Here is a 23344-nt window from a genome sequence, read left to right as displayed (position 1 = left end):
GGATCAGTGCATATGTTCCTTTAAACAGTAATCCAATTAACAAATATTTTGGCATTTAGAAGCCTGTCTTTACCACTTCCTCAAGTTGCGGTGTTTGGGAATTATTCAAAAGCCCTTGGGAGCACAGATAATCCTTTGATATTAATAAATTCAGTAAACATAATATCTTAAAGTTAATACATATCACTGCAGGAATTGATGAAGGGAAAAATGAAGATGACCAGGGGAATAAAATCTCCCTGTATGAGAGAGGCAAAAAGCCCAAAGGAAGGGTTGCCTCCCAGGTCTAGTCTGTGGATATTTCGGGGTTTGTGTGTACACGTGGCAGGCTTCTTTCCAGGGGTCACTGCAGATACCCCACAGACATCGCTGACGGTGAACAGTGCAGGTGTTTACCCTGACTCAGGCCTATTTGGTGTTTCGTCTCTTTTCATGTCTCTTCCCCTCCTGATGCTGTGTTAGAATCGACCAACGCCTAAAGAGTTTCGGGTTGGGATGAAGCTGGAGGCCGTTGACAGGAAGAACCCATCGCTGGTGTGTGTGGCAACCATCGCCGACATTGTTGAAGACCGCTTGCTAGTGCATTTTGACAGTTGGGATGATAGTTACGATTACTGGTGAGGCACCAATGTGCATTCTATTTCTGTGTGTTCATATTTGTTGCTGTGAGTTTATTTTCCTTCTGATGCTCTGACTGCCCTTGCTTTTATTGTGGTGATGGACATTAGGAATTTAGTGGCTGTCTCTTCTCTACCCTCTCTTCTATGAAGAGCCCAAGATGCTTTTCCATCATTTTATGAAAAGTCACCTAATGAAGCCTCGCTTGGAACAATATGACAAGTAGCTCATTGCATTTTTGTCTGGTTTGTATGAGAGCATTTCTGGAAAGAGGAAATTAAGAATCTATAGTTTTCTTTCTTTCGTTCCTGTTGGAAAAATTGTTGAACTCAGTTTGTCATGTTTTTAAGAGGAAATATTCAGGGCAAATGGTAGTGAATTATGTGAAACCCTATGGTGAGTAGAGACAATGTATGCTACGATGCCATTAAACTAACACTGCACAAGTTGAAAGGATTTTCTGTATGAAAAAAAACAAATATGGAAGAGATCATGACAAAAAGAATAGTTTTGCATTTTTTCGTAGTGTGTCCTTGAAGATGGACCAGTGCCTGCCTGAGGCTGTGGCTCTTGAGGTGGTGCCTGTTGTGGGTCCTGTTTTCTCCCATGCACTTAAAAACAAATCACATGGAATATTGTGGGCTGTTTCAGAAGAGCAGGGAGGAAAATTGTAGTCATCTGGAATCTGATTGGACTCTCATAATAAAATTTGGACTGTCCCATTAGCATTTTTCTTTGCTGTTAGCAAGAAGTGATAAAGACGAAGTTTATTAAAATGTTCATTTTCAGGGGGAAATCACTGGCAGGTCAGGTACTGTCAACCAGCCCTCCTTGGTTTTTTGTTTTAAATTTTAAGAAGGTTATGTAAAAAAAATGTTTGGTTACACAGCCTACAAATACAGTACTAAAAATTACTTATTCTCTCTAACTATGAACTGTTTTTGTTTTCTCATGGTATTGTTGATAACTAGAATCGCCATTTCGCTTGCCTTGTTCCTCTGGTGTTGACTAATGTATGATCTAAATGCAGTTCTGTCTCTGCAGGTGCGATGTGAATAGTCCTTATGTTCAGCCAGTTGGTTGGTGTCAGAAGAATGGGAGAACTTTGGTAGCACCCCAAGGTGAGTGGACTGTTTGGGTTTGTTGGATGTCATTTCAGTGAATGGCAATGTATATTTTTGTTTTCATGTATGTAAATCATATTTCATACAAGATGTATGACAGAAATGCTGTACAAAATTCTATTGACTGCCAAATGCCCAAAAGCTACATGCTTTGCTCCATTTGAAAACAAATTGTATTTATAAAGATACGTTGCGTAGCTACTAAAAATTTCTTATTCTTGCAAATAAGTGTCATTGTTGTAACTCAATATTTAGATGAGTTCTTTCAGATGATTTATAATTTATCTTATAGGTTAGTTATAGCAATTTGGACTATAATACTTTGGTGTTAACAGTAGAAATACAAAAGTCTAAGAAGAGAGATAAAACCATGAGTCCCTAGATGTGCCAGGCTAATTCCAATAAACCAACAAAATAATAAGGGTCCTTTGTAAGCTTTAACTTTTTTCCTCATTACATAATAACTTAGAGAACTACACAATACACTTTTTTTAAACTAAAAGGTGAGTTAGACAACAGCTATGAAATCTTAGCTTTTTAAAATGTTTGTTTATTAACTCATTTGAAAAGCAGAAAGAGGAGGAGAGAGAAAGACAGGCAGGCATGAGAGAGACGGATGGAGATAGCCAAAGATCTTCCCACCTGCTGATTCATTCTCCAAGTGCCCAGAACATCCAGATAAGGGCTGGCACAAAGCCAGGAACCTGGCATTCAGTCCAGGTTCTGCTTGAAGGTTGTAGGGATGCAGTGACTTAAGCTGTCTCTGCTGCCTCCCAGGGTGCGTTTGGCAGGACGCTGGAAGCTAAAGCCGCAATTACGACTCTGACTCAAACATTCCAGTATGTGATGCCAGTGTCCCGAGAGCAACTGCTATTCCAAACTTGTCCCTACTCCGAGCGTTTTAAAAACAAATGTCCAAGGAGAAATTTGTTTTCTTTCAAAAGTCATATATAGAAATATAGAGAAAGGAATATGCTATTTTTCAGTGGATTGGGTTTTTAGATTTTAAGTGACTACACAATTTTGTCAGTTCTAAATCCCTTAAATATAGAAAAATACCAGGATAATCAATCAAGTTCTTAAAAATAATGATAGTAAAAAAGCCATCACAGCACATAATGTCCCTTAACTATGTACAATTTTAAAATAAAATTTAATAGCATTTTTGAAAACTAGATGTCTATAACCATTTCTTATAATCTCTGATCATGCTTCTATCTGTTCATGTTTGCCTATCCTTGGTATTATGTAAAAAGATTCAGACGACATGTGATATTTGGTGTCTGGCTTCTGTCACTTTGCAGAATTTTTGGATGTTTATCCTGGTTGAAGTATCTGTCAGTAGTGTGTTCTTTTTGTGGTTGATAGCACTGTAGTGTGTTGATCAGTTGCAATTGGTTGATGCATTCATCTGATGATTGAGATTTTATGTACCTTTGACCATTACAAATAATACCTTTATAGCCATTCATGTATACTTTTCAACATGTACAGATACATTCCCCTTTAGCATATGTGTAAGGAGTGGAATTACTGGGTCTTATGCTAAATCTACATTTAATAGTCTGAGGAACTGATTAACTGTTTTTCTAAAGTATTTGCACCATTTTACATTCCAATCAGCAATGTGTGAAACTTCTTATTTTCCAAATAATTGTTAATCCTTATTTTTGTTTGCATTATTGATAAGCCATCCTAGTGAATGTGAAGTGATACCTCCTGTGGTTTCCATTTGCATTTTCTTATTGCACAGCCTTGTCGGAAGTCTTTATTGTGCATTTGATCACTTGTATATTTTCTTTGCGGTAATGTCTATTCAAATTGTTGGTCATTTTCATTATTTACATTTATTTATTTATTATTATAAGAATTCCTTATACATTCTGGATATTAAATCCATATCAGATAGATGAATTGGCAATCTTTTCCCTTGTTCTTTAGGTAGTATTGTCAGATTTTTGAAAATGTCCTTTGATATTGAATGATCATTCAAAAATTCTTTTACATTAAATTGTATTTTATTTTGTTTAATTCAGAAAGGCCAGGGAGATAGAGATCTCCCATAAGGTTTATTCCCAAAATGCTTGCAACAGCCTGGACCGGGAAAGCTGACAACTGAGAGCCAGGAACTCAGTCCTGGCCTCTCAACAAGCACTGCAGAGACCTAACTGCGGGAGCCATCACCTTATGCCTCCCAGGACACACATTAGTGGACAGCTAGAGTTAGAGTGAAGACTCACACCCAGGACTGGAAGATAGAATTCAGGCAACTCAAACAGCATCTCCAACCCTGATCCTTTTCAAGACTGTTTTGTCTGTTTGTGGCCCTTTTCAGATCTGTTTAAATTGACTTTTTTCTTTCTGGGTAAATGATGGTGGGAATTTTTTTTTGTAAGATTTATTTTCTTTACAAAGTCAGATATACAGAGAGGAGGAGAGAGAGGAAGATCTTCCGTCCGATGATTCACTCCCCAAGTGAGCCGCAACGGGCCGGTGCTGTGCCGATCCGATGCCGGGAACCAGGAACCACTTCCAGGTCTCCCACGTGGGTGCAGGGTCCCAAAGCTTTGGGCCGTCCTCAACTGCTTTTCCCAGGCCATAAGCAGGGAGCTGGATGGGAAGTGGGGCTGCCGGGATTAGAACCGGCGCCCGTATGGGATCCCGGGGCGCATTCAAGGTGATGACTTGAGCCGCTAGGCCACTGCCGCTGGGCCTGGTGGGAATTTTTAAAAACATATACTTATGTTTATTAGAAATCAAAGTGACAGAAAAAAAGGAGAGACAGAGAGGAAGATCTTCAATCACTCCCCGAGTGGCCACCATGGCCAGAACTGACCTGATCTGAAGCCAGGAGCTTTCTTTGAGTCTCCCACACAAATTCAGGGTCTTGAGGCTTTGGGCCAACCTTGGCTGCTTTCCCAGGCCACAAACAGGGAGCTGGATGGGACGTAGGGCCACCGGGACACAAACCAGCACCCACATGAGATCTTTGGCATGCAAGGAAAGGATTTCAGCCACCAGGCTACCACACCAGACCCGACTGGGAATTTTGGCAAAGGTTGTGGATCTGTAGGATGCCTAGAGAGGTATTAACCATCTTAACAATAAAAAGTTTCTACTTCATGGACATGGGATGACTCATTTATATAGGCCTTCTTTAAATTTTCCTAACAAAATCTCTTATCTTTTATTTTATAAATATTTCATCTATTAAATTTAATTATTATTTGTTCTTTTGGATGCTATTGTAAATGGAATTGTTTTTCAATTGACTTTTGAGTTTGTTCACTGTTACAGAAACACAACTGATTTTATATGTAGTTCTTATGCTCTGCAATTTTGTTGAATTTATCTGTTAGCTCCAAGTAGTGTGTATGTGTGAGTTTTGTGTGTGTATAGTTGTTCATCTGCACCTCCTCCTACGTTATTAAAATATCACTCTGTCTGGACACTCTACTACAGAATACAGTATCAATAGTTAAAATGAACTTCCTTATTTTGTTCGCAATATTGGGAGAAAGGTTTCAGTCTGTTATAATTGAGTATGTTCTTAGGTGTGTGCTTATAATTAAATGCCTTTTATCATGTTACGGAAGTTCCCGTTTATTACTAGCTTTATGAATTGTTTAACTGTGAAACGGGATTTAACTTCATCCACTGTTTCTTCTGAATCCATGGAGATGAGCATGCATGCCCTCTCCCCCCAATCCTTTCAATTAATATAATCAATACAGTGATTTGCTTCTATTTAACCACTCTTGGATTCTTGGAAAAAACTTCACTTGCTGAAAATTTACAACTCTCTCTTATTATGCTTTTATTAAAATGTATTTTTGGGGGCTCAGTGCAACAGCTCATTGGCTAAATCCTCACCTTGCAAATGCTAGAATCCCATATGGGCAATGGGTTATGTCCCTGCTGCACTTCCCATCCAGCTCCCTGCTTATGGCCTGAAAAAGTGGAAAAGGATGTTTCAAAGCCTTGGGACCCTGCATCTGCTTGAGAGAACTGAAAGAGGCTCCTGGCTTCTGGCTTGGGATTGGTTCAGCTCTTGCCATGGCTATTTGAGGAGTGAACCAGTGAAGGGAAAATCTTTATCTCTGTCTCTTCTCTCTGTAAATCCGATCTGCCTTTCCAATAAGAGTAAGTGTTGAAAATATCCGTATTTTTTTCTTTACTCATTTGAAGAGACAGAAGGGTGAGAGAGAGAGAGACAGAGAGGAAGAATGCTCCCATCCCTGTTTCACTCTCCCAGATGCCCACAGCAGCCAGGGCTGGATAAGGCTCACACCGGGAGTCTAGAATCTAATCTAGGGCATTCGCAATGTGGCAGGAATCCAAACTGCTTGAGAGCTATTATTTGCTGTATCTTGTTCTTGAAACATTTGGTAGAATTTTGCAGTAAAGCCATCTGGTCCTGGGCTTTTCTTTGTTTGGAGGCATTTAATTACTGATTCTATCTCTGTCTGTATTATAGGTCTCTTTAGATTATTAATTGTCTCATGATCAATTTCGGTAGACCATACTTATCAATTTATGTTAGGTCTTCTGATTTATTGGCATATGGTTGTTTGTAATAGTTCATGAGCATGTGTGTCAGAGGTATCCATTGTTATATTTCCTTTTTAGTCTCTGTTGCTATTGATTCATGTCTTCTTCCTATTTTTTTGATTATTTGGGCTAGTGGGGAATATATTTTGTTGGTTTTCTCAAAAGATCAAGTTTTTTGATTCATTGATCTTTTGTGTTCATTTGGTCTCTATTTGGTTTATTTCCTCCTGTATTTTGATTATTTTTTCTGCTGATCTTGGAATTATTTTGCTGTTGATTTTTTAGCTCCTTCAGATGTTTGGTTAGCCCATTTACTTGGTACTTTTCTAATTTCTTGAAATAAACATTGATTGGGATGAACTTTCCTCTTAACACTTCCTTGATTGTGTCCCGTAAGTTTGATGTGTTCTGCTGATGGCTTTATTCATTTTAAGAAAATTTCTAATTTCCTCTTTGATTTCTTATATAACCCATTGTTCATTTAGCTGCATGCTGTTCAGTCTCCAAGTATTTGCTTATCTTATTGGATGTTTTGACTTGTTGGTCTCCAGTGTCACTCGATGATTATTTCAGAAGGTATATGTTATGCTTTGGATTTTTAAAAATTTGCTGAAGCTTGTTTTGTGGCCTATCATGTGACCATTCCTGGAGAAGGTTCCATGTACTGATGGAAAAAGAAGTGTATTCTGCATCTGTAGGATGAAAGATCCTATATATATATCAATTAAGTTCATTTGATCTATTGTCTGGGTGAGCCCTATTGTTTCCTTACTGAGTTTCTGTTTCATTGATCTGTCCATTCAAGTTAGTGGAGGGTTTTCTTCTCCCACTATAATTTTGTTGGAATCCATTTCTCCATTTCAGTCCATTAATATTTGTTTCATAGAGCTAGGTGCCCTGGCATTTAGTACATATACATTTGTTATCATGATTTCTACTTGCTGAATGGATCTCTTGACCATTATGTGGTATTCTTCAGTATCTTTTTTGATGCTTTTCACATGAATGTATGTATTATCTGATGTAAGAATAGCTACATCTGCTCTTTTCTTCTCCAGTAGCCTGGAGTATATTTTTCCATCCTCATTTCAATTTCCACATATCTTTGTTGCTAAGATGTGCCTCCTGTAGGCTACAGATAGATGAGTCTAATTTTTTGATCTAGTCTGCTAGTGTGTCTTTTGATTGATGAATTTAAGCCATCCACATTCAAGGTTAATATAGATAGGTAGGGCTTTTGTGCTGTCATTTTAGCAATGGGTTTCTCGTTGTTTGATTTAAGTTTCTTTTTCATTTTACTGAGATGTTTTGCATGTTTGCCTTTGGTTTTGGCTGGTGCTATTCTTTTTCTCTTTCTGTAGCACATCTTAAATAACATTTGTAGGATGGGTCTGGTAGATGCAAGGTCAGCTTTTGTTTCCTTTGCAAGTATTTTATTTCATTTTCAAATACAAAGGAAAGCTTTGCTGGATAATTTATTCTGGTTTGACAGTTTCTTCCTTATAGGATCTGGAATATGTCATTCCATTCTCTTCTAGGCTGTAGGGTTTTCTCTGACAGGTCAGCAATGAGTCTGATTAGGGCTCCTCTGTATGTTGATTGACTCTTCTCATGGGCATATTTAAGAATCATTTCTTAGTTTCAACGGAGGCGAGCTTGATTATGTTATGCCATGACCAGGATCATTTTTGGTAAACTCTCTTCAGAGTTCTTGGCCCCTTTTTTTTAATTTTGTTTCGTAGTTAATTCTACACATTAGGGGAGTTCTCAGTTATTTCATTGAATATATCTTTTAACCCAGTTTCTCTCTCAGAACCTTCAGAAACTAACATAACTCTTATGTTTGGCTTTTTAATGGTATCCCCTAATTCTTGGATGCTCTTCTTAGTGTTACTCAGTTCCTCTTCCAGTTTTTTTCAACATTAATATAGGAGGTGCCTTCTAGTTCTAAGATTGTTTCTGCTGTCTCACTCATTCTTTTATTGAGTTTTTCTAGTGAAATTTTAATTTGCTGTAATGTATTCTTCATTTCTAATAATTCTGCTTGATTTTGTTTCAATGCTCCTATTTCTGTTTAACATGTTCCTTAAATTTCTTCTAATCCTTTAATGCCTCTCTTGTCTTTAATGTGCTTAAGCACTTTTCTTAAAATCTTTTTCTGGCGGTTTCTTGATGTCTTCCTCAGTTAACTCTCAGGTTGACATAGTCTTTTGCTTCTTTGCGGGGCAGCATCAATAACCTCATTCATTGTGCTTGCGCCTCTTCTTTTGCTGTTGGCCATTGCAACTCAGATTAGCAGATTCTTCTCCTTAAGGATGATTTTTAAGCTGTGTTGTCCACAGTTCTACAGGTCGACTTTGCAAATCCCATGCATTGCTGGGTTTTCCGTTCGATGTCAGTTATGCCATTCAATACCTGGCTCCTGTGCTACATTTCTGCCAGGGTCTCTGCAGCCACAACTCCTGGGTCACTGCTCTTCACCTCCTGTGATCCTTTGTTGTGGCTACACCATTGTCTGCTCAACCTTTTTTCTGCTCCCATTTCCAACTGATGTGGGTATGAAGGAGACACCAGCTGTGGTGTTAAACTAGATCACAGGCTGTCAGTGGTGCCAGTTGTGCAGATTTTGTGTTTCCTGTTCTTACTGGAGCCTTCTGGCAGTTAGGTTTGGGAGAAACCTGGAACTACTTTGGATGGAACTCAGATAACTGTTGGGATGCCAGGTCAGTGTTAATTCTCTGGTGGGACCAGTGCAATATGTTGTGCCGCAGTTAGTTCTATCCTCGCTGAGTGCTCCTCACCTGAATCTTTGCCATTGAATTCAAAATGATATCAGTGCAGCACTGGTGGATGCCTGGGTCGTGAAGTCCATCCTGTTCCCATATCTGTCTGCTAGGGCTCTGCCACTCTGCTTCTGTTCAGGATCAGATTTTAAAATCAACAGAATCTGCAGTTTATGGCTGTGTTCACCTACTGATTTTCTGCTGATCTTCTCTTACCACTTGGTCACTAGTAGAGATATGATCTCCACTGGGTACCTGTCTAGTGCTGCACCGTTCGGCTGTCTCTGCTGCTTCCCCATGTCCACAGCTCTCCAGATGTCCCTCTGCCATCAGCCTATCCTTTCCTATTTCCTGCTTCTCTCAACTAATCCTTCTCCGTTCATTTTATCTGTCCTCATCCTATACTACCATCTTGCATTCCTTCTTACAAACTTCTTTTAACGAAGTGAAAGTGTCTCTTTTTGCAATACTGGGGGGGGTGTGGCTGACACATCACGACAACCTTCACTGAACATTGGACAACTTCTTACTTGCCGGGATAATACTTAAAATGGAAATTCAAGGATATCAAACATTTGATCAAGACACAAACATCATGTCAGAGTTTAATGAAAATATATCCAAGTTGTAGTAAGTAGAAATGTGGTGAAGACAACACTTAACAGTAAACAGTTTGTGGTGAGTAGTGATCATGGTGGCCTGTAGGTTTCTGGAAATATGGATGTGCCAGAGTTTCTGCCCTTACTAACTGCTTAACACAGGAAAGATCTGAAGTTATAGACAGGAGGAGGGGCCTGAAGACAGGATAAATGAAGGCCTCATGTGCTCAGGTAATTTATAAGCAGGAGTTTAAACAATACATTGCAGCATGGCCATGATATTCAGACATTTTTTCCTCTATAACAAGACCAAACTAGGACTGTGAGGTTTAACTCCCTCTCTCTCATACACACACACACACACACACACACACACACACACACACAGAGAGGTTGAGTTTTCCTAATCCTGAATGCTTCAGGCTGGAAGTGTTTTAGGCTTTGGAATATTTGTATACACATAAAGAGCTTTGTGGGAATTGAAATCCAAGTTTAAACATGAAATTGATTTATATTCTATATTCACCTTCTGTACATTGGATCTGTGTTTTGGTTGTGACCTGTTACTTATAGTCAAGTGTGAAAAATAACAGTTCATATATTTGCTCAAAGGTTTAGGAATTTGGAGAATTTAGTTTTTTTTTTCTTTTCTTAGGAATACCTAATTTGCATATATATATTATATGTATATATAGTGTAAATATAGTAAAATATAAAATAGAATTTACACATCATCCATTTTAAATGATTTATTCTATTAGCAATTTGGCTTCAGAATTTGCTCGCTGCAGTTATTTTACCTAAAGTAATTTTATTTTATACCTCACTTATGCCTGTGGATTTTCCATCAAATTTCATTTTATGATTTCAATTATATTTTTTTAGAATAATGTGCTTGCTGTATGTGTTACTGTATATGCATGTGTGTGTTATCGTACTTCTGAGAAAAGAGTAGTCAGTATATGATAGTCTGGGAACCTCCACTATGCTCTCAAATTCTCGTAGATTCCAGATAAAAGAACTTCTTCAGAGTGAAAGAAATCAGTTATTAACAAAAGTCAGTGATAAAATCTGGAATATTGCTATTTACTGTTCAAACTTTAATTCTATATGTTGGATGTTGTATTTATTATCTTCTTGGAGAAAATTTGAAACTGTGACATGTGCGGTTCTTCAGAAGGATGCTGGATTTTCTTTTGAAATTACCGAATGACAAAAGATGCTAGGCAGACTTAAAGAAAACCTCAACAGCACAAGCTGTAACATTTAAAGAGGGAAAACTTCACATGATGGTAGGCTCACAGGAGACCTTGGTCTTCCCTTTGTGGGGTGCTTTTGCAGTGGAGAATCACTTCCTTACACACAAGAGTGCATCTCGTCTTTTCTGGGAAGGAAAAAGCTGAGTAGTAGTCTGTGAACCCTGCACAGTAGAAGATCTGATCTGCCTACTGAAGAATATTAAGTGGGTTGTCAGCCAAAAGTTAGATTTCTAGCCTGTGAGTTGTTTTGACTGGTACTGTTATTTCAACGACAATTTTGATTATTTTGTATGTGTTTGAATTCCCAGGACTGCTCACTTCTTGAAGTAACTTGTTTGCCATTTTAAACAGAGCTAGAAAACTTTGCTCAGTAGATTTCTATATATAAAAACATGTTCTGTAGTTGGTGTCAGGACTCCTCTGCCTCCCCAGTCCCAATCTGGACAGTTGCAGGGCCCCTCTCCCTGACAGCAGCACCAGGTCTCAGGAAGGACTGTGTTGCAGAGCTTCTCTCTAAAATGGACACTGTTGCTCATATTTGAGTGCCAGATAGCAGCCTACCCACTTAGCAGTCCAGTTCTGCAGGTGTCTCTGAAGTGGCTGCTGTACTCATAAAATGTGCAGGACTGAATAACAACATTATGCGAAATTTATCCTGAAGGAAAGGATCCATTTTTTTATAACAGCTCTATTGAGCTGTGAGTCACATAGTATACATGTATTTAAAGTGTCCAGTTCAATGAAAATGGTTTTTGGTATATTCAGTTATGTATATATTTTTTACAGTGGTTTACTTCACTCTAAAGTGAAACCCTAAACATTTATCTACTGCCTACTGTTCCCCAGTCCTCTGACCCTCCAAGGTATTGGCAACTGTGAAACTATCTTTATAGATTTCCTAGTTTAGATATTTCAAATTAGAATCATATAGTATGCTGCCTTTTTGTGTAACATAATTAGTTTTAGGTTCATCCACAAGGTAGTATGTATTAGCATATTGCTTCTTTTCATTTCTAAGCAACAATCACTTGAATGGTCCAGCCACACTCTATTTCTCTGCTGACAGGCATTCAGATTATTCCCACTTTGAGGCTCTTTTGAGTAGTGCAGGTATGAAGCTTGGAGTTTTTGAGTGAATGTATTTTCAGTTCTGTTGTGATACACCTGGGAATATAACTGCAAGGTAATTGAATAATTCTGCATAATTTGGTTTATGGGGAAACTGCTCAACCATATTCTGTCGTGGCTGCATCATTTTGCATTCTCATTATCAGTGAATGTGATTTTTTTTTTCAGTTTCTCTGTTTTCATCACCATTTCTCTCTTTGTTTAAAGACATCACAGTTGTGGTACAAAGAGGACTCTGATTTGAGGATTCCATTTCACCGAATGTCCATTATCAGAGGTGTTTCCCTGACTTACCTATTTTCATGGCAACTTTGTGGCATTTATGTCAGTTATTCCAATTTCCTAAGTTAAAAGAGATCAGGTGCCTTTCCCCAGCCCTCTTCTGTGATGCTTCAGAGATATGGTACAGCAGTGGTACTTGGCTTCAAAAGTTACAGCTGTCCTGTCCTTTTCACTTCACTGTGTGACTTCTTCTGCCTGAGTTTCTGAGTTTAATGAAGCAAAAGTTTCAAAGATGTCCTGGGAATATGGGGAGAGAGGTGTTAATTCCAACTTTTTATGCAGACAGCTTCACATTGGTGGGAGAATTTGAAGTCCTTGAAGGATGTGTGAAGTTTTAATAGAGAAATGAAATGGGAGTGTTAGGGAGAAGGAAGAGTGCCCAGACGCGATGTTTCTGCCACTTAGAGTGATGGGCATTGTGAGCCATGGCCTTGGCTGCAAGGGAAGCTCTGGGCTCACAGAGGATAGGAGGGCAACAGTGACTTGTTCTTGCCTTTCCGGTAAAAAAAAAAATCTTAAAAAAAAGAACTCTTCCATGCTCAATTCTGATTAAATTTCCAAAACTGGTTGTGCCAGTCACTCAGTAATATCCTATGTAATAAAACAGATCAGCAAATAGGAAATAGGCAGTTAGCCCATGTTGCATTTCGGTGTGCCTGTTTCTGTCTCCTTCAACATACAGCGTTCTTTCAGGATTTTCTTCATGAATCTGATGTTTTTGAAGATGACATATTTTTATTTTGAAACGCTCCCTCCCTTTGAGTTTGTTCGGGTTTCCCTGTGATTGAATGTGGAGTGTGCATCTATGGAGGAGTGGCCAACAACGATGCTGTGTTCTCCTGGCGTCTTACCCAGCTGTGTGCATTCACAAGCTTTCTTGTTGATAGTATTATTGGTCGTCTGATTCAAGTGGAATGTGCTAAGTTACTCTTGCTGTAAAATCCTTTTTTTCCCGTTTGGGTTTAATCTGTACTTGCTAGGAAATTACTCTTTTTTTTTAAAAAAAGACTTATTTGCTTTTATTGGGAAGGCAGATATACAGAGGAGGGGAGACAGAGAGGAAGATATTCCATCTGATGGTTCATTCTCCAAGAGGCCGCAATGGCTGTAGCTGAGCCAATACGAAGCCAGGAGCCGGGAGCTTCTTTTGGATCTCCCGCGTGGGTGCGGATCCCAAGGCTTTGGGTCATCCTTGACTGCTTTCCCAGGCCACAAGCAGGAGCTGGATGGGAAGTGGAGCTGCTGGGATTAAAACTGGCTTTCATATGGGATCCCGGCATGTTCAAAGTGAGGGTATTAGTTGCTAGACTATTGTGCTGCGCCCAGGAAATTGCTTTTAAGATTATAGAAATATTCTGTTACTCATCAAGATGTCACAGACTGATATTGTATATTCGATATTTGCTGAATGAATTAATGATTAGTGTGGCTTTTACCAAATTCCATTATTCCTTTTGTTTATTGGTTGGCTTTTTCTTCCTCAGTAATGTATTTATTCATTCATTTTCCGGTCTGGAGAATGATGCAGTCACAGCCCCTGTTTCACCCAGGGTGTCTGCTCTCTAGGACTTCGGTGGGTGAGGTGGGGCAGAGGGCTGCTGGGCCACCCTTCACGGGGAGTGCAGGGAAGTCTAGGCAAGCAAAACCTTAACTGCGTGGAAGATAGCAAGGTAATTGGCTATTGAGGAAAAAATGCTGCATGGAGAGAAAGATGGGATGGCATTTCTACTTCGTAACAAGTCATGCACATAGGGCTTGAAACAGCACAAACCTGTTACCTTGCATTCCTGGAGGCCAGGAAGCCAAAGCCAGTTTCATTTAGTTTTAGAACGTTTTCCTTTGTTTATTTGAGAGAGAGAGAGCACTTCCATTTGCTGCCTTGCTCCCTAAATGGTTTCAAGAGCTGGACATGGCTGAGGCTGAAGCCAGGAGCTGTGAGCTCAATCTGGGATTCCATTTTGGATAAAAAATTTAAAACGGTATTAATAAGAAAGGAGTAGGTCAGAGCCAAATTTTAGGCAAACTCATTCTGAAATGAGAATAAAATATTGAGTTTTGCACAGCAGTGTGATTAAGATCTAAATAAAATCTAAAATAATGATTATGGAATTAATTGTAGTTTCTCTCTCACCCTCAGAACATTTTTCTTAATTGCAAGAAATTTGTTCTAAAAACGAAACATCATAATTGGTCTATGCAGATTATTAGTCCCGAGGCCATCATTGTAGTATACCATGTGAAACCTTCACTTGTAACATTGGAGGTTTACATCAGACTGCTGGTTTGAGTCCTGACTCTTCTACTTGCAATCCAGATTGTTATTACTGTGCCATGGGAGACTGCAAAAGATTGGAGTATCTGGAGGCCTGCCACCCATGTGGGGGTTCTAGATGACGTTTCTGGATCCTGGCCTCAGCCTGGCCCAGTCCTGGCTGGTGGAGTCACTTTGGGAGCAAGGATAGAAAATGTGTCTCTCCATATCACTCTGTTCTTAAATAAGTAAATACTTAGAAATGTATTAATTTCACTATTAGGTTCAGATTACCATTAACGTGTTTTTCTATTGGTTTTTCTATTTATTCGTCAGTATATCTGTGTAACATTTAAATATTTCTAAAAGTTAAAATTCTTATCTTTATACTATGCTAGTAATTTTTTCTTTCTTAAGAAATTAATTTTTAAAGATTTATTTTAATTTTTTATTGGAAAGTCAAATATACAGAGAGAAAGACAGAGAAGATGATCTTCCATCCACTGATTCACTCCCTAACTGGCTGTGGTGGCCTCCCATGTGAGTGCAGGGCCCCAAGGCTTTGGGCTGTCCTCCACTGCTTTCCCAGGCTACAAGCAGGAGCTGGATGAGAAGCAGGGCCACTGGGATTAGAACTGGCGTCCATACAGGATCCCAGTGCATGCAAGGAGAGGACTTTAACTGCTAGGCTACTGCACCAGGCCCAGAAATATAATTTGAGCATATTTCCTTTTCTTTAGTCTCTGAGAACCTGATTATTAATGACTGCTTAATTATCTATATATTGTGAGCTCATCACAATGTTTTTAGAATGCTTTTTGCTTTTACTTTTTAAAATAATGATATGCAGGATATTGTTCCAGGAAATGTTTATGGTTGCTGCTTTGTTTTGTTTGTTATAAGCAGAATTACTGATTTCCAGATAAGGAGATAATTTTTACACATTTGATAAATACTTCCAGATTACCATTCATAATTTTTTCCTTCTCACAAGAATATAAAAATTCAAACATGAAGGAGAAAGAGAGGAAGAAATCCAATTCTCTCAAAGTGAGGCACATTTTTCTGTTAATGTTGTGTCAGCAAGGGCTCTGTGTGTTTTACTCACATTTCATCTATGATTCCTAGTTTTAATATGCTGTCTTTAATTTTACTTTTTAAAAATTAATTACGTTGCATTATGTGACACAGATTCACAGGCTTTGGGATTTCCCCCATCCCCTTCCCAAGCCCTACCCCCTTGGTGGATTCCTCCACCTAGCTGCAGTACTATAGTTCAAATTAAATCAAGATTCTTTCGTTGCAATCATATACCAAGAGTGGAGTTCAGCATCTTATTGCCCAGATAAATTCAACAGTTTCTTGGGGAGACCTTCTCTGGTCTGAAGGTAGAGCTGGTAGAATATTGTCCCGGTCAATTAGAGGCCCCAGCACAACATCAATAACAACTTACAACATTATAGAGTTAACTGACATAGTATTGAGTAATCAATACATTATAACAGTGCAAGTTCTTAACCACCTCCTGTGATTACTTCATTGACCCTTCAATTTTTGTTTGTACTCAGCACCGGCTGCTATACACCTTAAAGTGGCTATAGGGTACTATTCAGCTGTCTCGTGTCTGTTTTCAGTTTAGTATTTAGCTGTTTATTGTGTTGACGCATAATTTTGCTGAACTTGGTAGATTTTAGGATAGTCTTAAATTGGCTTTTAAATCTAACCAGGCCTTTGTCAACAGTTGAGGTACAGAGCAGTTTTAGGAGGGGTGTACAGAGAAATCTTCCATACCCTAGTGAGGAATAACTAATCTTTGTGTCCTATGTAGTAAGATATATGTGGATCCACGCTGATCCTTTCCTGTTTGGTTCTAAGCTTTCCTTGTATTTCTCTATCTATCCTATTTGGGGGGCAGGGGGCTCCGGGGCGATCCTGATGGTCATTGCAAGAGAGGGTGGGGATCCAAAGCTGGAACTAAGTAAGGACCAGCAGAAGCTCCTTTCTCTAGTCCTGAAGGAAGTTTGCTGTTCTTCTGTTTCTGCAGATCCCTCAGGGCACCTGGCTGTTGTTCTGATGCCCTTGGATCCTGCGAGGAAGGATTTGGGTCTCTTCCATCCCATGTGGTAGATCCAAACAGGGCTGGGTGACCTCGGAGTTCTCGGCCTCTGAAGGCACTCCAATTCCCCGTGCTCTCCTTGTCTGTTGGGATATAGTCCTTGATGCCCATACCGATAGTCCTTGGTGAGGATCTGAGTCTTCAGAGTTGGGATACAAGCCTCCTCCTGCCCACCTGCTCCACTCTGGGGTCCCCCCATGCTCTGTGCATCTGACCTCCTGTTAAGAGGTTGTAAGGATCATTCTTGATTCCCCCAATATGTCTTTGTAATTTAACTATTGTTTAATGCTGATTCAAGTCTGTTGTCTATGAGTTACCATTTATGTTTTTGATAGGTTATGCTTTATGTCTTCCTCACACATTCTAAGGAGATGGAAGATTTCCCTGTTCTTCCACCCCATTTCTGAGTAGCTTAAGGTCGTAAAAGTATATTAGGTTTTATAATTCTTTGATGTAGAACATAACAGTCTGATTCACATTAATTGTATGTCAATTGATTACATCACAATATCTTAATGCATTAGATACAGGCTGTTTGAGGCTAAAATAATATTACAATACACAGGTACTATTTTCCGGATTGGCATCCTTTCATCTTATATTAAGGCGAACATGTGATATTTAACCTTTTGGGATTGGCTCATTTCCCTTAGCATAATGGTTTCCAGTTGGGCCCATTTGACCACAAAAAACTGCATTTCGTTTTTTTTAATAGCTGAGTAGTATTCTATGGAGTAAATGAACCATAACTTTCTTATCCAGTCTTCTGTTGATGGGCATTTCAGTTGCTTCCAAGTTTTTGCAATTATTGATTGTGCTACTATAAACATAGGGGTGCATGTTGGTTTCTTGTGTAACAAGTGTTTTGGATATATTCCTAGGAGTGCTATTGCTGAATCATACGGTATGTTGATTTTGAGTTGTTTGAATGTTCTCCATACTGATTTCCATAGAGGCTGTACCAGCCTGCAGCCCCACCAGCAGTGGAGTAGGGTTTCCTTTTCCCCACATCCTCGCCAGCAAGTGTTGGTGGTTTTTTGTATGTGTGCCATCGTTACTGGCGTTAGGTGGTACCTCATTGTTGTCTTCAATTGCATTTCCCTTATTGCCAGGGAACTTGAGCATTTTTTCATATGTTTGTTTGCCATTTCGGTTTGTTCCTTTGTGAAATGTCTGCCCATTTCCCGTGCCCATTTCTTGAGTGGTTTGTTTGTTTTGGTGTTTTGGTTTATCTGGAGATCCTTGTATATCCTGGAGATTAGTGCCCTATCACCTGTGTAGTGTGCAAAGATCTTCTCCCATTCTGTGGGTTGCCTTTTTACTTTGTTGATTGTTTCCCTTGCTGTACAGAAGCTTCTTAGTTTGATGAGGTCCCATTTGTTTTTTTGGCCTTGATTGCTAGTGCTTTTGGAGTCCTTTTTAGGAAGTCAGGGCCTACTCCTAAATCTTGCAGTGTGTTTCCAACATTTTCTTCCAAAAGTTTGAAGGTTTCTGGGTGTAGGTTAAGTCTTTTATCCATTTAGATTTGATCTTAGTGTATGGTGAGAGATATGGGCCTATCTTCTTGTTTCTACAGGCTACCATCCAGTTGTCCCAACAGCATTTATTAAAGAGACCTTCCCATTTGCCTGGATTGTTGTCTTTTTGTCGAAGATTATTTGGCTGTATCTATGTGGGTTCCCGTCTGGTGTTTCTATTCTGCTCCATTGATCTTCCTCTCTATCTTTGTGCCAGTTCCAGGCTGTTTTGAAAACCACTGCCGTATAGTATGTCCAGAGGTCCAGGACTGTGATTCCCCCTGTTAAGTTCCTATTCTTCAGAATGGTTCTAGCTATTCATGCTTTTTTGTGTTTCCAGATGTACCTTTGTATCATTTTATCCAGTTCAGTGAAGAATGTTTTGGGTACTTTGATTGGGATTGCATTGAATCTATATATTGCTTTTGGCAGAATAGACATTTTAATGATACTGATTTTGCCTATTATGGATGGATTTCTGTATGTTGAACCATCCCTGCATTCTGTCTGATGTGTTTTTGAATTCTATTGGCTGGGATTTTGTTGATAATCTTAGCATCAATGTTCATCAGAGAGATTGATCTGTAGTTTTCCTTCTCTGTTAATTCTCTATCCGGTTTTGGGATTAAAGTGATGTTGGCTTCATAGAATGAGTTTGGAAGGGTTGCTTCCTTTTCTATTGTTTTGAAGAGCTTGTGGAGGATTGGGGTTAGCTCTGGAATGTTTTGTAGAATTCTGCGGTGAAGCCATCTGGTCCTGGGCTTTTCTTTTTTGGGAGATCTTTAATCCCTGACTCTATCTCTGCTTTGGTTATGGGTTTATTCAGGTCTTCTGTTGCCTCTGAGGTAAGTTTTGGTAAGTGGTGGGAGTCTAGGAACCTTTCCATTTCCTGCTGGTGTTCTGATTTGTTGGAGTACAGTGCTTTGTAGTAATTTCTAATTATTTTCTTGCTGGTTGCAGTGTCTGTTGTTATGTTGCCTTTTTCATCTTTGATGCTGCTAATTCTCGCTTTCTCTTGTTTTTCCTTTGTCAGTCGGGCCAGTGGGGTTTCTATTTTTTTTTTATCTTCTCAAGAAACCAGCTTTTTGATTAATTGGTTTTATGTATAGTGTTTTTAATTTCCATTTGATTAATTTCCTCCCTTGTTTTGATAATTTCTTGTTCCTATTGTTTGTGGGGTCATTTTGCTGCTGTATTTCCAATTCTTGGAGGCTTAATTCCTATTTGATGCCTGTCTTGGGCCTTGACATGAGCACCAATTGCAATAAGCTTACCATGTAACACTGCTTTGGCGGTGTCCCACAAGTTTTGGGCTGTTGTATCTAAGTTTTTATTGGTTTCCATAAATTTTTTGATCTCGTCTTTAATTTCTTCTCTAACCCATTGTTCGTTTAATAGCATATTGTTCAATCTCCAAGAGTTTACGTATTTCCTGGGGCATTTTGAATTGCTGATTTCCAGTTTCATTCCGTGATGGTCTGAGAAGGTACATGGTATGATTCTGATTTTTTTGAAGTTAGTTAGACTTGCTTTGTGTCCTATCATGTGGTCATGTGGTCGATCCTGGAGAAGGTGCCATGCGCTGCTGAAAAAAAATGTATAATCTGCAACCTTAGGATGAAATGTTGTATATATGTCTACTAGGTCCAGTTGTTCTATTGTTTGTGTGAGCTCTGTAGCTTCTCTGTTGAGCTTTTGTCTCATTGATCTATCTATTGGTGTTAATGGGGTGTTCAGATCAACCAGGATTATCGTATGTTCATTTATTTCTCCCTTTAAGTCTATAAGTAATTATTTCACATAGCTGGGTGCATCTGGACTTGGAGCGTAAATGTTAAGGGTGGTAATCACTTCCTGATGGATCTTTCCTTTCAACAATATAAAATGACCTTGTGTGTCTTTTTTGATGTTTATATCATCTGAAATTAGGACTGCTACACCAGCCTTTTTTTCTCGTCCATTGGCGTGAAATATCTTTTTCCATCCCTTCACTTTCAGTTTCTTAGCATTTTTTCTGGTTAGATGCATCTCTTGTAGGCAGCAGATAGTTGGATCCTGTTTGTTAATCCAGTCTCTTAATATGTCTTTTGACTGATGAATTTAGGCCATTTGTGTTACAGGTTAATATTGAGAGATTGCGATTTTGTCCTGCCATTCGTATGTGTTTTTGAGGGTGTTGGTATCTAATTGTCTTTCCCTGCCTGTACTTCAGTGGGGAGGTCTTCCCATTTGTCATCCTTGCTTATGGTTTGCTTTCTTTATCTCTGAGAGTAGCGCATTTCTAAGGAGATTTTGTAGAGCTGGTTTTGTGCTGGCATATTCTTCTAATTTCTCCTTGCTATGGAAGTATCTAATTTCATTCTCAAATACAAATGAGATCTTTGCTGGGTACATTATTCTTGGTTGACAGTTGTTCTGTTTCAGTATTTGAAAGACTTTATTGCAATCCCTTCTTGCTTGGAGCGTCTGTTCTGAGAAGTCAGTGGTGATCCTGATGGACCTGCCTCTAAATGTAAGCTTGTCTTTGCTTCGTGCTAGCCTCAGGATTCTTTCTTTGTATTCGCTGGAGGGGAGCTTGATTACCACGTGTCTGGGTGAAGATCTTTTTGGGTCATATCTGTGGGGCGTTCTCTGGCCTTCTTGGATTTGGACTGGGCTCGTGTTCCAAGTGTTTTGGAGGTTCTCCTGTGTAATTTCATCGAGCACCGGTTGTACACCTGTCTCTCTCTCCACTCCTCTGGGAGGCCTGTGATTCTGATATTCCACTTCTTGATGTCGTTCATCTCCTGCATTGCCTTGTTGGTTTTGTTCAATTGTATCTCCAGTTGGTTAATAATCTGCCTGCTTTCATTCTGGGAGTCTTCCAATTCGGATATCCTGTCTTCTGCTGCTATAATTCTGTTGGCTAAGCTCTCAACTCTGTACTTCAGGTCAAGGATCTAATTTTTGACTAATTTTGTTTTTGTGTTTATGTGGTTTTTCAATTCCTTGAGTTCCTCCCATTGTTTTTCATTGTCTCTGAAGAGTTTCATACTAATTTTTCTGAACTCCTTGTCTGATAGGTCTTCAATTTCTTCATCTGTAATCTCTGTGATTGACCAGGCCTTTTGGTGACTTTTTGGGGTGGCACTGGCTCCTTCCTCTGACTCATTTATTTTCCTGTGACCTCGCCCCTGTCAATGTGATATAGGGTATTGCTGGCTTCAAACCCTTGACCTCTGCTCCCACCTAGTGGGTGACCTGAGGTCTTGCTGACCTAGATTTTTTTTTCTTTGTGGCGCCTGGATTCCCCTCCCCCTACTTCTTCAGTCCACGGTCTTGTGGGCTCTTTTTTTTTTTCTTGTATTTTTATTAATATTTTGCATTATGTGACAGTTTCATAGGCTCTGGGAATCCCCCCACCCCTCCCCCTCCCTCTCCCCTCCCCCCTGGTGGATTCCTCCACCTTGATGCAGCATTACAGTTCAAATTCAATCAAGATTCTTTCCTTGCAAACATATACTAATCATGGAGTCCAGCTACTTATTGTCCAGATGGGTTGAACAGTTTCTTGGGGAGACCATTTCTGGTCCGAAGTCAGAGCTGGTATAATATCCTCACAGTCAATTAAGAGTCCCAATATAACATCAACAGCAATTTGCAATATTATGGAATTGACATGGTTTTGAGTAACCAGTATGTTAAAAAAAAAAAAAAAAAAAAACAAGTCCTAACCACAACCTATGATTAGCTCATTGACTTAAAACCGGGATTTGCGGTAGCTTTTGAGTGTCCCTTCTGTGGTGTTCTCATGGCCCTGGGATTGGCTCCTCCCAGTGCTGGGGAGCTCTAGTTCCCAGGATCACTCAGGCTCTTTGTTTCTGTGCCTGGTTGCCCTCTCTGGCCCCTCTGCCCAGATCCAAGCCTGCCCAGATCCAAGTCTGCCCAGATCTGAGCCAACAGTTTAGGCACCTTTCACCACATTTTTGTCCCAAGTTCCTCCTGCTAAGGGCAGGCATTTCCCTGTATTAGCGACTCACCAAGGCTCGCTCCCCGAATTTCGCTGGCCCAATTTCACCTCCTGCTAAGGGTGGGCATTTGCCTGTGTTAGCAACTCACTGAGGTCCGCTCCCCGAATTTCGCTGGCCCGATTTCGCTTGAGTCTCTGCAGGCCGGGGCTCCCTCTTTGTCCTTCTCAGGTTGCTGATCCCAGTATTTCGTGTTTGTTTTTCTGCTGTGTGCCACCTTTCTCAGTCCTGGCAGGACTGGGGAATCTCCCACAGTGTTCCCCATGGTTCTTTTCCTCTCAGGTTCACTTCAGACTGCTCCCGTCCCTAACTTTTAGGACCCTCAGTTGCATCAGTCTCCCTCCGTCGGCCATCTTGAGACACAGGAGTCCAATGTCATCTTAACCACTGTCACTCACACACAGGGCAGTGATTCCTTCCTGTGCCGTGTCAGGTGGGCGTACGCTGCTTTCCTCTCATGCCTGTTGTTCACAGAAAACAGTTCTTTTCAAGAACTAGTGCACTTCCCAGCTCCTGAGGAGTCGGGTGTCCTCCAGAGGGCTCCTGCGGGCCAGGGAGTTCACAGGGCAGGATTGGCTGAGCTACCTGGGCCTCTCTCCGGAGCAGAATCAGCCGCCCGGGAATGGCGGCACCAGGCAATTTTACTTTATTTGTTTAAGAGTTGTTCTGTTTATTTTGAAAATCGGGGAGGGGGAAGGGAATGAGAGAGGCCTTCCATCCACTGATTCAGTCCCCAGATGGTTTGGTCAGGGTCCATTCAGAGCCGGGGACCTAGAGCCCTATCCTCTTTGGCTTTCCATGAACCCATGTCCTTTTTGTTATTCTCTGTACTATAAAATTTGGTACATGCTTTTCTATGTACCTAGAGTAAATCTGTTCTCATCTGTTGTAGTTTTAAATATTTCTTCAAAATGGTCATATAACATTGCACAATGTGTTGTATCAAAATTAGTTTTGGTATTTTCTCCATTAACAATCATTCATTTGAAAAAAAATCTGGCATTTTGATGGCATTTAAAAGAGAACATAGCTAAAATTTCTAAGTTGTTTTCATATGTTCACCTGGAAGCTGACCATGGAGTGGCCGTATCATGAATGACTGCCATTTA

The 23344-nt window shown here is 39.8% G+C and overlaps 1 protein-coding gene across 1 annotated transcript in view; it reads left to right on the top strand.

The window, feature by feature from the left end:
• The window catches only part of L3MBTL4 (L3MBTL histone methyl-lysine binding protein 4), a 391255-nt gene that overhangs the window by 116544 nt on the left and 251367 nt on the right, over window positions 1-23344 (top strand). Inside the window, exons 9-10 of the mRNA XM_058677030.1 lie at window positions 463-617; window positions 1663-1739. Of these exons, the coding sequence (XP_058533013.1) occupies window positions 463-617; window positions 1663-1739 (232 nt within the window). The remainder of the gene's footprint in view (window positions 1-462; window positions 618-1662; window positions 1740-23344) is intronic.

Source organism: Ochotona princeps, chromosome 18, assembly GCF_030435755.1.
Source record: "Ochotona princeps isolate mOchPri1 chromosome 18, mOchPri1.hap1, whole genome shotgun sequence".
Classification (NCBI taxonomy): domain Eukaryota; kingdom Metazoa; phylum Chordata; class Mammalia; order Lagomorpha; family Ochotonidae; genus Ochotona; species Ochotona princeps.
The sequence above is the reverse complement of the archived record's forward strand: the minus strand, read 5'-3'. Positions and strand labels throughout refer to the sequence as shown.